The following is a 16,067-nucleotide window of genomic DNA, read 5'->3' as shown; positions in this document are numbered from 1 at the left end:
GATGGGAAGACTTTGAACTGCATTGATATACAGAGGGAACTTGGGGTTCAAATCCATTACTCCCTGATAGTGGCAACATAAGTAGATAGGGTGGTAAAGAAGGCACATGGCATGCTTTACTGGTCGGGGCATTGTGTACAAGGATGACATGTTGCAACTTTATAAAAGTCCTGAGGTCCAACTTGAGTCACTTCCAAAATTTCTGCCATACACAGCTTCCTTTGATTTGATTTATTATTGTGAAAAGTATTGTTTCTTGCGCACTTTACAGACAAAGCATACCTTACATAGAGAAGGAAAGGAGAGAGTGCAGAATGTAGTGTTACAGTCATAGCTAGGGTTGAGTGAAAAATCACCCTAATGCAAGATAAGTCCATTCAAAAATCTGACAGCAGCAGGGAAGAAGCTTTCCTTGAGTTGGTTGGTACGTGACCTCTGATTTTTGTACCTTTTTCCTGATGGAAGAAGGTGGAAAAGAATACGTCAGGAGTGCATGAGGTCCTTGATTATGCTGGCTGCTTTTCTGAGGCAGTGGGAAGTATAGACAGCGTCGATAGGTGGGAGCTGGTTTAAATGATAAATTATGCTTCATTCATGACTCTTTGTAGTCCCTTGCAGTCTTGGGCAGAACAGGAGCCATACCAAGCTATGATACAACCAGAAAGAATGCTTTCTATGGTGCATTTGTAAAAGTTGGTAAGAGTCATAGCTGACATGCCAAGTTTCCTTAGTCTTCTAAAGAAAGCAGAGGCGTAGGTGAGCTTTCTTAACTATAGTGTCGGCATGGGGGGAACCAGGACAGGTTGTTGGTGATCGGACATCTAAAAACTTGAAGCTCTCGACCCTTTCTACTTGGTCCCCATTGATTTAGACAGAGGCATGTTTCCCACTACACTTCCTGACGTTGATGCCAATCTCTTTCGTTTTATTGACATTGAGGGAGAGATTATTGTCACCGCACCAGTTCACCAGATTCTCTATCTCATTCCTGTACTCCAGAAAACAACTATTGATTTGCCTGAATCATGATTTTTCTTGTGATTGCACTGACTGACCTCTACCCCCCTGCCCCCCGCCACCCCCAGCAAATCCGGAAACAGTGGGCTTCATCCGGTGCTAACACGCCAGCCCATCAATAACTCCACCAGTGCCATTCTTGTAGTAGAGTGTGGAGTTGTTCTATAGCCCCGAAGGAATTGTGAGATTCTGGTCTCCGGGATCATTTCTTAAAGCCTGTGTTGAAGGTTTGGACTGATTGTTCAGCCAGCCCATTGGATATAGGGTGGTAAGGCACCGTCCTGAGGTGCTTAGTACCATTTAGGGAGGTGACATTTTAGAATTCAGCAGTCATGAAGACTGTTCTGTTATCCAACACTATGACTTCAGGTATTCCGTGGGTTGAAAAACACTGACGCAAATTCTCAACTATAACCTGCAACCTTGTAGACTTCACAGCCCAAGCTATTTGTATCCTGTGACTCCTTTTGGACAACAGTGTATCTCTGCTGGTCTAATACTTGATTAGCTGCACCCAAACTGGCAATGTGTCCAAGGCGTTCAACACCAAAACAATTTCCTGCAGTACTGGGGGAGGTGCTATACTCTCTGGTAAAGACAGGTGACTAAGTGCAACCACATATGCTGTGTGTGTTCCAGGCCTATGCTTGAATATATATTTGTAGGCAAACCGAGTAAACACCCAATGCTAAATCTTTGCTGATTCAACTGGTGGAATAATCTCGTCTTTAAAAAGGACCTAGAGTGGTTTTGCAGGTTGGGACTCTACTCATTGGAATTTAGAAGAATGAGAGGCGATCTCATTAAAACATATAGGATTTTTAAGGGGCTTGACAGGGTAGATACTGAGAGAATACTTCCCCTCATTGGAGAGTCAAGGACCAGAGAGCATTGTCTCAGAATAAAGGGGCGCCAATTTACGACTGAGATAAAGAGGATTTTTTTATTTCAGATTGTTGTTAGTCTTTGGAACACCTTACCACAGAGAGCTGGGGGGGGGCAGAGATATTGGGTCGCATTTTACCAATCGGAGGCTAAGGGCCAGATCCGGACATAAATCAGATCTGAGCCCGTAATCCCCGTTCCAGCGCGATCATACGCTTTTTGCCAGCTCCAGTCCAGTCCGCGCTGGAATCCTGGAATTCAGCTGGAAGTCAGCTTCCAGGATTGAATCTGGCTAGGCAAGTCCAGACTTGTTCAGTAATCTCTCCCTGATTGGATATCTGCAGTTCAGCCCTTAAAAGGCACAAACACCACAGGTTTGGATGCTGTAGAGTCATCCCTGGCATTAGAAACAGAACAATGGTCTTTTAAATATGTTAATAAGGTTATATCCTATTTTAGATCTTATTCCACAAATTTACCTTCTGCAGAGCAACTATCTCTGTTCAGGATTACTTGATTCAGAGGTCATTCACATGAGGTCAACCAGTGGTGCTTAAATTTTTCTTTAGAAACAAACTGCATACCAGCATCTATTTCAGAGGGTAATTGAGAGACAACCACATTGCTGTGGATCTGGAGTCACATTTAAGCCAGACCAGGTAAGGACAGCAGATTTCCTTCCAAAAAGGACATTAGTGAACTAAATGGGTTTTTACAACAATAGACAATGCTTTCATAAGAACATAAGAAATAGGAGCAGGAGTAGGCCATCTAGCCCTTCGAGCCTGCCCCGCCATTCAATAAGATCATGGCTGATCTGTCGTGGCTCAGTTCCACTTTCCCGCCCTCTCCCCATAACCCTTAATCCCCTCTCTTATCAAAAACCCATCAATCCGCATCTTAAAAATATTTAGCAAGGCAGCCTCCACCACTTCAACGGGCAGAGAATTCCAGAGATTCACCACCCTTTGAGCGAAGAAGTTCCTCCTCAACTCCGTTCTAAACCGCCCCCACTTTATCTTGAGGCTGTGCCCCCTAGTCCTACTGTCTTTTTTGAGTGGGAAGAGTCTCTCCACCTCTATCCTATCCATCCCATTCATCATCTTATACATCTCAATGAGATCTCCCCTCATTCTTCTAAACTCTAATGAGTACAAGCCTAGTTTATTCAGCCTCTCCTCATAGCTCAACCCCCTCAACTCCGGTATCAGCCTAGTAAACCTCCTCTGCACTCCCTCCAAGGCCAAAATATCTTTGTGCAGGTGCGGCACCCAAAACTGCACACAGTACTCCAGCTGCGGCCTCACCAATGCCCTATACAGCTGCAGCAAGACCTCCCTACTTTTATATTCAATCCCCCTCGCTATGAAGGCCAGCATCCCATTCGCCTTCCTGACCACATGCTGCACCTGCAAGCTGGGTTTTTGCGACTCATGCACAAGGACCCCGAGGTCCCTCTGCACTGTCGCCTGCTGCAGTTTTTCGCCACATAAGTAATAGTCCTTCCTACCATTATTCCTACCAAAGTGCACCACCTCACACTTGCCAACATTAAATTCCATTTGCCATTTCCTGGCCCATTCGCCCAGCCTATCTAGATCCTTCTGCAGATTCTCCACACCCTCTGCACAATTTGCCGTTCCCCCAATCTTGGTGTCATCAGCAAATTTCAACACCCTACACTCGGTTCCCTCCTCCAGATCATCTATATAAATGGTAAAAAGCTGAGGCCCCAGCACCGACCCCTGGGGCACCCCACTAGTCACCATCCGCCAATCCGAATAGCACCCATTGACCCCCACTCTCTGCCTCCTATTTGACAACCAATCCTCTATCCACGCTAACACCCTACCCCCAACTCCATGTCCCCTGACCTTCTGCAATAACCTCTTGTGAGGTACTTTGTCAAACGCCTTCTGAAAATCCAGAAAGACCACATCCACCAGCTCTCCTCTATCCACCGCCCTAGACACATCCTCATAGAACTCCAGTAAATTTGTCAGACACGACATCTTATTGCCAGATTTTTTGTTTAAAAATTGAATTCAAATTTCATCTACTGCCCTGATGGGATTTGAACCTGGGTCTCTGAACTACTAGCTTAGTGACAATACCACTACACCACTGGTTCTCCTTACTGGGCAAGCATTAGACAGCCTCAGAGAATTGGCATTATTAAAATGAGTCTGAAGCTCAATGTTGATTTGGGGCCTGTCGTTCCAGAACAGGAATTGCTTTCAGCTCCCATTTGTGCTGGCCTATCAATTTCAACTGCATGGTTTCAAAAGCCTCACATTTAATTAATGTTATGAAGCTATCTCTGAATTCCTGATCTCTTTTTACATAATAATTCCAAGATTCGCAGGGACTTCTGCTGAAGTTCCATTGGCTCCAGTGGACAGAGGCGGAGAATCAGGAGGGAGTCCTTGAATTGACTCCTAAAAGAGGGGCAGAAATTTTCCATTCCACCTGCCATGGGAATTGTAGCAATCAGGGGAGGATAATGCAAATGTCCATTTACCTCGGGTGGGAATTTCTGGCCTTGGGGCAAGCATGGCAGGAAAATTCCACCCTACAATTTCTGGGATTTTCTCATCTGAAGTGACAGGAAATTATGAAGCATCAAGACTCATTTGGAAGACTGTACCCAACAGTCAAATGACCGATGAAATTTAATGCAGAGAGGTATGATACATTTTGGCAGAAGGAAAATAATCAATCTAAGTTGGTTTATAACTCTAAAGGGGTTGATCAATTCAAAGTTTTTGTATGTTTTACTTCAGAGGTATGTTAATATCTTTTATTTTTATCTGCACAAATGTTCCATCTTTGTATTGTCACGAAGAGGTGACATCAATCTGTAATTTCATTAAACATATATTGAACTGTTTCAGATATTGACTTTTTAAAATAGCTGCCACAAGACACCTGACTTCTGCAATTGCAAGGTGACCAGTTTCTGGAAAGTTTCAATGTCCTTACAATTCAGACATGGCATAGCATCCTTCTCTGGAATTTCACACTTGTTGATGTCAAGGATTTACAAAGTGTTGCACTAAGACTCACATTTGACTTTCTATAAGACTACCTCTCAAGCAGAGACACAGGGCAGAATTCTCCCATCCCACCTGCGGCATGTTTGGTGATGGGCACTTGTGAAGAATTTAACTGGAGCCAAAAGTTAGAAACTCACCGGTAAAAAAATTGCATAGCGCTTCTCCTAATGGCAGGTTGATGGCTGTTCAGTCCACCCGCTGGCTGATGGTGTCACCCTCATCTGCACTTCATGAATGCTCATTGAAAGAGCTGCCTGCCCATGTCCCATCAGGTCTTCCAATCTTACGTTACATCAGTGGGAAAATACATTGGATTAAAACCCAATTGCTAGTGAGTGACATGCACGAGGCAGTCCTCAGTTCACAACAGACTTCCAGGTAACACTGCCATAATTCTGCACTGCTCCTGATGCCGTGTTCACCACTCTGCCAGGGCAGACCAGTTCCTGCCCTCCATTTCAACGCCGAGCTGATCTTCATGGACAGCACCATGCTGATGGACCCATTTGTGTCACCGAGTTGAATCAGTACTGCACCTGGGGATGGGAGTACTGGGGTCCTCTTGCCCCAGTGTCCCACACCAATATCTATCAGGACAGCATTGTGCTATGGATCGCATGCAACCACCAAAACAAAAGTCCAAAGTTTGACCAGGGGTGGAGTGCGAGCTGAGGTCAGTTAGTTGTTGGGCGGGTGCGGGGCAGTTGGTGAGGGGGGTGGTGTTAGTGGGTGGGGGAGGGTGTAGTGTGTACCTGATAAAGACAAAGAGGAGCAATGTGAAAGAAGGGCTGTGCAAAGAGTGGAGGGGGAAGGGAAAGGGCTCACAATGACAGCAGAGGGGAACAGACGTAGATGAAGAAGGCGAGCAGTGGAAAGCAGAGGGGAGGAAGCTAGATCCCTACAGACCTGTGGGAAAAGCTCACAAACAAGGGGGTCAAATGTATACCACGTCACTTACTGGAAGGGGATGCACAAAGTCTCCAGATGCATTGGGTAGATGTCCAAGTGGGCATGGATGCCTCACAAATGCTGTGTTCGGGGGGTGGGTGGTTGAATCAAAGAGCAGAGGAAAGACAGAGAGGCTATTCCAGAGCTTAGGACCATCAACTTTTCAACTGTTTTTAGAGAAAGTTGAAGATCAACCCCCCGTAGCTTCTGACACTGAAGTGAGAACAAGAAGGAGAAGGGATTGGTGCTGGTACCCTTGCTTTTGTAGTGTGCTTTAATGATCTAGAAGTGAAAGTAGGAGGTATGATCAGTAAGTTTGCAGATGACACAAAAATTGGTGGTATGGTAAATATTGAGGAGGAAAGCCTTAGATTACAGGACAATGTAGATGGGCTGGTCAGATGGGCAGGACAGAGGCAATTAACCCTGAAAAATCTGAGGTGCTGCATTTTAAGAGAACTAACAATGCAAAGGAATACAATAAACAGCAGATTGCTAGGAATTACGGAGGACCAGAGGGATATTGGGGTGCATGTCCAAAGATCCCTGAAGGCAGCAGGACAGGTAGATATGGTGGTTAAGAAAGCATATGGGATACTTGCCTTTATTAGCTGAGGCATCGAATATAAGAAATGGAGGATATGATGGAGTTGTAGAAAATGCTCATTAGGTGAAGTTCTGGTTGTCACATGATAGCAAGGATGTGATTGCACTGGAGAGGGTGCAGGAGAAATTCACTGGGGTGCTGCCTGGGCCAGAGCATTTCAGCTGTGGGAGAGAATGGTTGGAATAGTGTTGACTTCCTTGGAATGGAGCGTGATTGTGGAGGTAGGAGGGGACCTGATCAAAGTGCAGGATTGTGGGTGACACGGATGGCAAGGACGAGAGGGAGCTTTTTCCCTTTGCAGGGGGTGGGGGAGGGGGGAGTCAATGACCAGGGAGACTGTATTTGAGGTGAGGGGCAGGAGATATAGAGGGGATTTGAGAAGGGACATTTTTACCCAGAAGGTGGTGGGAATCTGGAACTCACTGTCTGAAAGAATGGTAGAGGCTGGAACCCTCACAACATTTAAGAAGCATCTAGGTGAGCACTTGAGATGTCCTGGTATACAAGACTAAGGACCAAATGCTGGAAAATGGGATTAGAATAAATAGATGCTTGATGGCTGGTGCAGACACGATGGGCCAAAGGGCCATTTTTTGTGCTGTAAAACTCTATACAGAATACAGTTTGAGGAATGACATGAAAATATCTTAGCAATGAGACAAGATTCTTGAAATCCACTCCTGTGTATATCTGTGACGAGCTATACTGGGTGTTCCTGTTTAATGATTGCATGGATGTATCTATTCTGTGAATGGAACACTTGCTCATTGTGATTTCCTGTACTGTGGACTACATTAGAATTTTAATGTAAAGCTTTCTGTAGTGATATATTCTAGAATGAAAAATATGCTATGTGCTAAATGGACAAAGAGCTAGCATTACATATTGGTTTTTAGGAAAAATATGAACATTGAATTGATAGATTTTCTTTATTTTTGGGAATGTTCGAGAGCAGAATTAGAGCACGGATTTCGTGGAAGGTTCTGGAGGAGATGACAGAGACAGAAAGGGGAGAGGCCTTTGGAGGGATTAGAATTAAGCAAGGATGCAAATTTTAAAAACAAAATGCTGCTTGGCCAGGGGCCGATGTAGGTCAGCAAACTCAGGGTGGTGGGTGAACAGGACTTGGTGTGAGTTAAGACACAGACACAGACACAGAGTTTCGGATGACCTCCAGTTTACTGAGGGTAGAATATGGAAGGTCAAGCAGGACTGGGTTGCACGAGTCAAGTCTGGAGGTCACAAAGTGTTTCAGCATCAGATCAGACAGAGTGAAAAGGGACTGCTACAGAGATGGAGGTCTTTGTGATGCCATAACACATTTCAGTTAATAACTTAACCAATCACAAAAATGTGAGCCATGTAATTTTCATGCCTTAAAGAGATTTGAAGTGTCAGCCAACAGATTTAAACATGTGACAACACACACAACACTTGCAAGATTTTTAATGACACAGATTGATGTGTTCTTATTGATACAAAATGATAGCTGACCCAGATAAATAGATGAATGAATAAATGCTGAGTGACTGCAAATAAAATTAGAGAGCCAGAAAATCCCTGTTTATTCCGACACATTGTCTGATTGTACAAATCTGTCTGATTGTACAAATCTGTCTGATTTGACAATGCGTGAACATGTGCTGCTGTTGATCAGAATGTGAACCCGGGCTGCTGTTTATCAGAGTGTGAACCCAGACTGCTGTTTATCAGAGTGTGAACCCGGGCTGCTGTTTATCAGAGAGTGAACCCAGACTGCTGTGTATCAGAGTGTGAACCCAGACTGCTGTTTATCAGAGTGTGAACCCGGGCTGCTGTGTATCAGAGAGTGAACCCAGACTGCTGTGTATCAGAGAGTGAACCCGGGCTGCTGTGTATCAGAGAGTGAACCCGGGCTGCTGTGTATCAGAGAGTGAACCCGGGCTGCTGTGTATCAGAGAGTGAACCCGGGCTGCTGTGTATCAGAGAGTGAACCCGGGCTGCTGTGTATCAGAGAGTGAACCCGGGCTGCTGTGTATCAGAGAGTGCACCCGGGCTGCTGTGTATCAGAGAGTGCACCCAGACTGCTGTGTATCAGAGAGTGCACCCAGACTGCTGTGTATCAGAGAGTGCACCCGGGCTGCTGTGTATCAGAGAGTGAACCCAGACTGCTGTGTATCAGAGAGTGAACCCGGACTGCTGTGTATCAGAGACGGAACCCGGACTGCTGTGTAAGAACATAAGAACATAAGAAATAGGAGCAGGAGTATGCCATCTAGCCCTTCGAGCCTGCCCTGCCATTCAATAAGATCATGGCTGATCTGTCGTGTCTCAGTTCCACCTTCCCGCTCTCTCCCTGTAACCCTTAATCCCCTTGCCTATCAAAAACCTATCAACCCGCGTCTTAAAAATATATTTAACGAGGCAGCCTCCACCACTTCAACGGGCAGAGAATTCCAGAGATTCACCACACTTTGAGTGAAGAAGTTCCTCCTCAACTCCGTTCTAAACCGTCCCCCCTTTATCTTGAGGCTGTGCCGTGTAGTCCTACTGTCCTTTCTGAGCGGGAAGAGCCTCTCCACCTCTATCCTATCCATCCCATTCATCATCTTATATGTCTCAATGAGATCTCCCCTCATTCTTCTAAACTCTAACGAGTACAAGCCTAGTTTATTCAGCCTCTCCTCATAGCTCAACCCCCTCAACTCCGGTATCAGCCTAGTAAACCTCCTCTGCACTCTCTCCAAGGCCAAAATATCCTTGCGTAAGTACGGCGACCAAAACTGCACACAGTACTCCAGCTGCGGCCTCACCAGTGCCCTGTATGGTTGCAGTAAGACCTCCCTACTTTTATATTCAATCCCCCTCGCTATGAAGGCCAGCATCCCATTCGCTTTCCTGACCACCTGCTGCACCTGCAGGCTGGGTTTTTGCGACTCATGCACAAGGACCCCGAGGTCCCTCTGCACCGTTGCATGCTGCAGTTTTTCGCCATCTAAGTAATAGTCCTTCCTACCATTATTCCTACCAAAGTGGACAACTTCACACTTGCCAACATTAAACTCCATTTGCCAGTCCCTGGCCCATTCGCCCAGCCTATCTAGATCCTTCTGCAGGCTCTCCACACCCTCCGCACAATTTGCCATTCCACCAATCTTGGTGTCATCAGCAAATTTCGACACCATACACTCGGTTCCCTCCTCCAGATCATCTATATAAATGGTAAATAGTTGAGGCCCCGGCAGCAACCCCTGGGGCACTCCACTAGTCACCAACCGCCAATCCGAATAGCACCCATTGACCCCCACTCTCTGCCTCCTATTTGACAGCCAATCCCCTATCCATGCTAACACCCTACCCCCAACTCCATGCCCCCTGACCTTCTGTAATAATAACCTCTTGTGCGGCACCTTGTCAAACGCCTTCTGAAAATCAAGAAACACCACATCCACCGGCTCTCCTCTATCCACCGCCCTAGACACATCCTCACAGAATTCCAATAAATTCGTCAGACACGACTTCCCCTTAACGAAACCGTGCTGCGTCTGCTCTATCAAACAATTCTCCTCAAGATGCCTCGCTATTTTCTCTTTGATCACGGATTCTAACGTTTTACCTATAACAGACGTTAAACTAACCAGCCTATAATTCCCTGCCTTTTGCCTGCCACCCTTCTCAAACAACGGCGTAACATTAGCCGTTTTCCAATCTTCCGGCACTTCCCCGGAATCCAGCGAGGTTTGGAAAATAACCACCAAGGCATCCACTATCACCTCCGCCATTTCTTTCAGAACCCTTGGATGCAGTCCATCCGGTCCTGGGGACTTGTCCACAATCAGTCCCTCCAGTCTTTCGAGCACCACCTCTCTAGTAACAATAATGTCATTCAGGCCCTCCACTCCTACCATCTTTCCATCGCTAACTCCTGGCAAATTATTCACGTCCCCCTCCGTGAAGACCGATACAAAAAAGTTATTCAAGGCCTCAGCCATTTCCCCATCCCCTACCGCTAAGTCCCCCCTCTCATCCTCTAAGGGTCCAACGTTCACCCTAGTCAGCATCTTCCTTTTTATATATTTACAAAAACTCTTACTATCCTTTTTTATATTAAGCGCTAGCCCAGCTTCATAGTTTATCCTACCCTTCTTTATCAACTTCTTTGTCATTCTTTGTTGATATTTAAACGTCTTCCAATTCTCTTCTCGCCCACTACTCTTAGCTACTCTAAACGCATCCGCTTTTACTTTAATACTTTCCTTTACCTCCTTCGTTATCCACGGCTGATTATCTCTCCTCCTACAATCCTTTTTAACCATCAGAATAAATTTCTGCTGAGCACCAGGAAAGATCTCCTTAAAGATCCTCCACTGTTCCTCAGCAGGCCTACCTTCCACTGCCCTCCCCCAATCAACATTCACCAATTCCTCTCTCACAGTGTATCAGAGAGTGAACCCAGACTGCTGTGTATCAGAGAGTGAACCCAGACTGCTGTGTATCAGAGTGTGAACCCGGGCTGCTGTGTATCAGAGAGTGAACCCGGGCTGCTGTGTATCAGAGTGTGAACCCGGGCTGCTGTGTATCAGAGAGTGAACCCAGACTGCTGTGTATCAGAGAGTGAACCCGGACTGCTGTGTATCAGAGAGTGAACCCGGACTGCTGTGTATCAGAGAGTGAACTCAGACTGCTGTGTATCAGAGTGTGAACCCGGACCGCTGTGTATCAGAGTGTGAACCCAGACTGCTGTGTATCAGAGTGTGAACCCGGGCAGCTGTGTATCAGAGAGTGAACCCGGGCAGCTGTGTATCAGAGAGTGAACCGGGGCTGCTGTGTATCAGAGAGTGAACCGGGGCTGCTGTGTATCAGAGAGTGAACCGGGGCTGCTGTGTATCAGAGAGTGAACCGGGGCTGCTGTGTATCAGAGAGTGAACCGGGGCTGCTGTGTATCAGAGAGTGAACCGGGGCTGCTGTGTATCAGAGAGTGAACCGGGGCTGCTGTGTATCAGAGAGTGAACCGGGGCTGCTGTGTATCAGAGAGTGAACCGGGGCTGCTGTGTATCAGAGAGTGAACCGGGGCTGCTGTGTATCAGAGAGTGAACCGGGGCTGCTGTGTATCAGAGAGTGAACCGGGGCTGCTGTGTATCAGAGAGTGAACCGGGGCTGCTGTGTATCAGAGAGTGAACCGGGGCTGCTGTGTATCAGAGAGTGAACCGGGGCTGCTGTGTATCAGAGAGTGAACCGGGGCTGCTGTGTATCAGAGAGTGAACCGGGGCTGCTGTGTATCAGAGAGTGAACCGGGGCTGCTGTGTATCAGAGAGTGAACCGGGGCTGCTGTGTATCAGAGAGTGAACCGGGGCTGCTGTGTATCAGAGAGTGAACCGGGGCTGCTGTATGCTTATGAAGAACTCTGCAAACATTTTGTCTTTCTGTCATGGGACAAGGAATGAATCATCAGCTGCTATAAACTGGAGATGGAATATTCCCAGCGACACAGGCAAACACAAACTATTCTTCCAAACACACTGTCACATTAAATTACATTGTGCCGTCGCACGTCTGTGGGTTATGACAAAAAATTCACCGCACAGACTTTGCAACTACATGGCTTTGCAGAGACAGCCAGCAACAAGTCAATGTGGTGTTCACACTCTGATACACAGCAGCCCGGGTTCACTCTGATACACAGCAGCCCGGGTTCACACTCTGATACACAGCAGCCCGGGTTCACACTCTGATACACAGCAGCCCGGGTTCACACTCTGATACACAGCAGCCCGGGTTCACTCTCTGATACACAGCAGCCCGGGTTCACACTCTGATACACAGCAGCCCGGGTTCACTCTCTGATACACAGCAGCCCCGGTTCACTCTCTGATACACAGCAGCCCCGGTTCACTCTCTGATACACAGCAGTCTGGGTTCACTCTCTGATACACAGCAGTCTGGGTTCACTCTCTGATACACAGCAGTCTGGGTTCACTCTCTGATACACAGCAGCCTGGGTTCACTCTCTGATACACAGCAGTCTGGGTTCACACTCTGATACACAGCAGTCTGGGTTCACACTCTGATACACAGCAGCCCGGGTTCACTCTCTGATACACAGCAGCCCCGGTTCACTCTCTGATACACAGCAGCCCCGGTTCACTCTCTGATACACAGCAGTCTGGGTTCACTCTCTGATACACAGCAGCCCGGGTTCACTCTCTGATACACAGCAGTCTGGGTTCACTCTCTGATACACAGCAGTCTGGGTTCACACTCTGATACACAGCAGCCCGGGTTCACACTCTGATACACAGCAGCCCGGGTTCACTCTCTGATACACAGCAGTCCGGGTTCACTCTCTGATACACAGCAGTCTGGGTTCACACTCTGATACACAGCAGTCTGGGTTCACTCTCTGATACACAGCAGTCTGGGTTCACATTCTGATACACAGCAGTCTGGGTTCACATTCTGATACACAGCAGTCTGGGTTCACACTCTGATACACAGCAGTCTGGGTTCACTGTCTGATACACAGCAGCCCGGGTTCACTCTCTGATACACTGCAGTCTGGTCCTGCTGGGAAGTCTTTTAGTCAAGTCTGCCTTTTTTGTTCGTTCTGGGTGTCGTTATAAGCTTCAAAGTGAAAAAGCTGTGAGGCATTGGAATGTAAAAACTTTCCACCAACGTACTCCACCCAGGCAAATACCAATATTGTTGGTTGATTTGTCTGATACTTAATTGTTAAATAAATATTTCGATCTATCCTTTCGTACCCAGTGCAGTTCCATGACATTGGCTTGATGAATATAATTCTGTTTTTCAGAAAGCTGGCACAAACAGACCTAAATTAAAATGGCTGAACAAAGACAACGGGCACTTTCTACATCTGGAGAAGCACTTTACCAAATCCTGGGCCTAGAGAAAGGAGCGTCACACGAGGAGATTAAAAAATCCTATCGGTATGTTGAGCAGTTTACCAAGTGCCGCACCAAAGTATTATATAGGGATCAAAATTCTGGGAAGTAAATTTTAAATTCTGGTACCCTTCACCAGAACTATTACAATCAAGCTCAAAAAGCCCTTCTATGGACTGAAGGCCAATCAGGATAGATAGAGGAGAGAACAACAAGTCATGTTTCGGCATGTGTTCCACTGCATTACTTTCACAAAGCAACTACTTGGAGCAGTTGTATTTTACATGCATGCCAAATATCAGACAGCATTTTGGAGTTTTTGTCAGTATATGTTGACAAAAATTAGCATAAACTTCCCCTCCCCTTCCCTCACCACTCTCCTAATTAATGCTCGTACCTGGATCTGTACGTCTCTCATTGCTGCGTGTGTTGGTCTCTTGTAGACAAGAACTTTAGTTTCCCATCTACAGTGTGCAGCGATCCAGCAGTTCTTGCCTGTAATGCAGCAGTGAATAGAGTGACTAGCTTGGTGCTTTCGTGGCCAGATATAGATAGGAGCAATGTGGGACGGTACAAAGTCAGGATGGAAAAGTAAACGGCAAGAAAAGAGAGAAGTGATAGCAATTGAGGAGGAACAAAATTAGATGTTAATAAAGAAAAGGGGAAAGGTTAAGGATGGTGGGAGAGAGAGAAGCTTGGAGCAGCATTTTGGCACAGGGAGGAAGAAGGGTTCCAATATTAACAGAGATGGAAACTGTTAAGGATGAACTGGGAGAAGGTGCGATGGTGGCACATATTCTGATAAGGAGTAAATAAAGTAGCAGCTTGAATTGGATGACTTCATGAATGTTAACAAGTTTGGAGGGGAAGAATGATGCCAGGTTGAATTAATGGGGAGAGGAAGAAGCATTGCTTCAATCAGAGTATGAGGAGAGAGTGGGTGAGAAATTAGGTTGGTGGTGCTTAATTTTGGGCAGTACTAATGACCTTACAGCTCCAAAATGGCATGCAGGCATATACTGGAAACAAATTATACCAGGAGCTATATTGGTGCTGGCATTAGAGAACTGATGATGAACATTCTCCAGAAGAATGCACAAAAGGCTGATCTAATAGCAGCAATGTCATTTTGAAGCTCAACATTCCAGCCAGTGCTCTCTTTTAGCCTTACTGAGCCCCGCAGCTGCAAACCAGGAAGCTGACAATGATTGTGAAGTCAGCAGCAAGTCGACCTTCACCGATGTTCTATAAAAGGAGCAGCAATTCCTTACAAATTAATTACTGAATGACATATTCTGCCTATTGGTCCAAATCTACCAGTGTTTGATGCTTTCCACAGTTGTTTTAATAATAACTTGTATTTATATAACACCTTAGAATCGTAAAATATCTCATGACACTTCATGGGAGCTTTATGATACAACATTTGACACTGATCCATGTAAAGAAATGTTGTGCTGAATTTTAACTTTGAAAAAACAGGCAAGATTGAGTCATGTGGGGAGCTCGAGTCTTGAAAGTCTTCTTACCAAACTGATATCAACTCTGACCTGCCCAATGTTAGCTTTAACTGAATTTGGAAGCTGGGTGGCCAACCAACCCTGATCCAAGGAGGCAGCTTGAAACTTTAAATATGAGTGAGCGTCATTGTCATTCAGTTTTTCAACTTGAACTTTCAACTTTAGAATTTTACATATTAGATAACATGGCAACTTCCTGGAGGTGATGACCTGGTGCCTTCATGCTTGCCTTTTGGATCCAGCTATCCATCTCTGAGAGATGCATTTGCGACTGGATCTTCCTTCACTACTCCTCCTCATCACTCCCTGCCTCCCCTGGCCCCTCATCATTCAAGGCCTATAAGCACTTTGATGAGGCTTCTGTGGTATTGTCACTGGACAAGTAATCCAAGAATCTGAGTCTGAATCTCACCGTGGCAGATAGTGAATTTTAAATTCCATAAAAATATGGAATTAAAAGCCTAATGATGACGATGAAACCATTGTCATAAAAACCCAACTGGTTCACTAATGTTCTTTATGGAAGGAAATCTGCCCAGTCTGAGCCACATAATACTCCAAAGAGATGTGGTTAAATCTTAAGTGCCCTCTGCAATGGCCTAGCCACTTAGGTCATGGGCATTTTGGGAAGGACAATAACTGTTGCCCCAGCCAGCAATGCCTACAGTTAATGAATATAAAAAAGTTGCATACTACATGTGTGTCTGTGTAAATGAAACCTAATAAGTGAATAAAGTCTGTGAAATCTGGTTGTCCAAATACTAACAAAAGGAAATGTGGTGCAGGAAGAAGGGTCAGAAGTATATGTGTACACCATCTCCATCTTGTAAATCAGAAATGAGTATTGGATGAGAGAGATGTGGGACAAGATATCAACCTACTGCCATCTTAATGGTTTCAGACCTCTCTGTGGTCAATGCTTCAGCAATGGCTGTTTACATATTAGTCAGCACCACCTCCTCCATGGAGGCTGGGATTAGCTCCGGTCCAACTTCAGTTAGTTCCAGCTGCCTCTGATTGTGCATCTCCTTGTCCTACAGTGCTTATAAGATGGAAAAATTGGAAAGCCAAAAATAAGCTCAAGCTGTGATCTAAAATGAATAAGAGATAAGATAGTTTTCGACAAATATTGTGTAAGGGTGATACTGCCAGA

The 16,067-nt window shown here is 45.8% G+C and overlaps 1 protein-coding gene across 8 annotated transcripts in view; it reads left to right on the top strand.

Annotated features, from left to right (window-relative positions):
• Positions 1 to 16,067, top strand: part of dnajc5b (DnaJ (Hsp40) homolog, subfamily C, member 5 beta) — a 125,636-nt gene that overhangs the window by 85,256 nt on the left and 24,313 nt on the right. For 4 of the 8 annotated variants that reach the window (XM_080194149.1, XM_080194153.1, XM_080194150.1 and 1 more), the window contains one exon: positions 13,304 to 13,439. In XM_080194149.1, coding sequence (XP_080050275.1) covers positions 13,333 to 13,439 — 107 coding nt within the window. In that variant the 5' untranslated portion in view covers positions 13,304 to 13,332. Of the gene's footprint in view, positions 1 to 2,471; positions 2,562 to 13,303; positions 13,440 to 16,067 lie in introns of all 8 variants that reach the window. The other 4 variants (XM_080194155.1, XM_080194152.1, XM_080194156.1 and 1 more) reach the window with 2 other exon arrangements.

Source organism: Carcharhinus amblyrhynchos, chromosome 8 (genome assembly GCF_965287045.1).
Source record: "Carcharhinus amblyrhynchos chromosome 8, sCarAmb.v2.hapA, whole genome shotgun sequence".
In the NCBI taxonomy this organism is placed as follows: Eukaryota; Metazoa; Chordata; class Chondrichthyes; order Carcharhiniformes; family Carcharhinidae; genus Carcharhinus; species Carcharhinus amblyrhynchos.
This window is presented reverse-complemented; position numbering and strand designations above follow the sequence as displayed.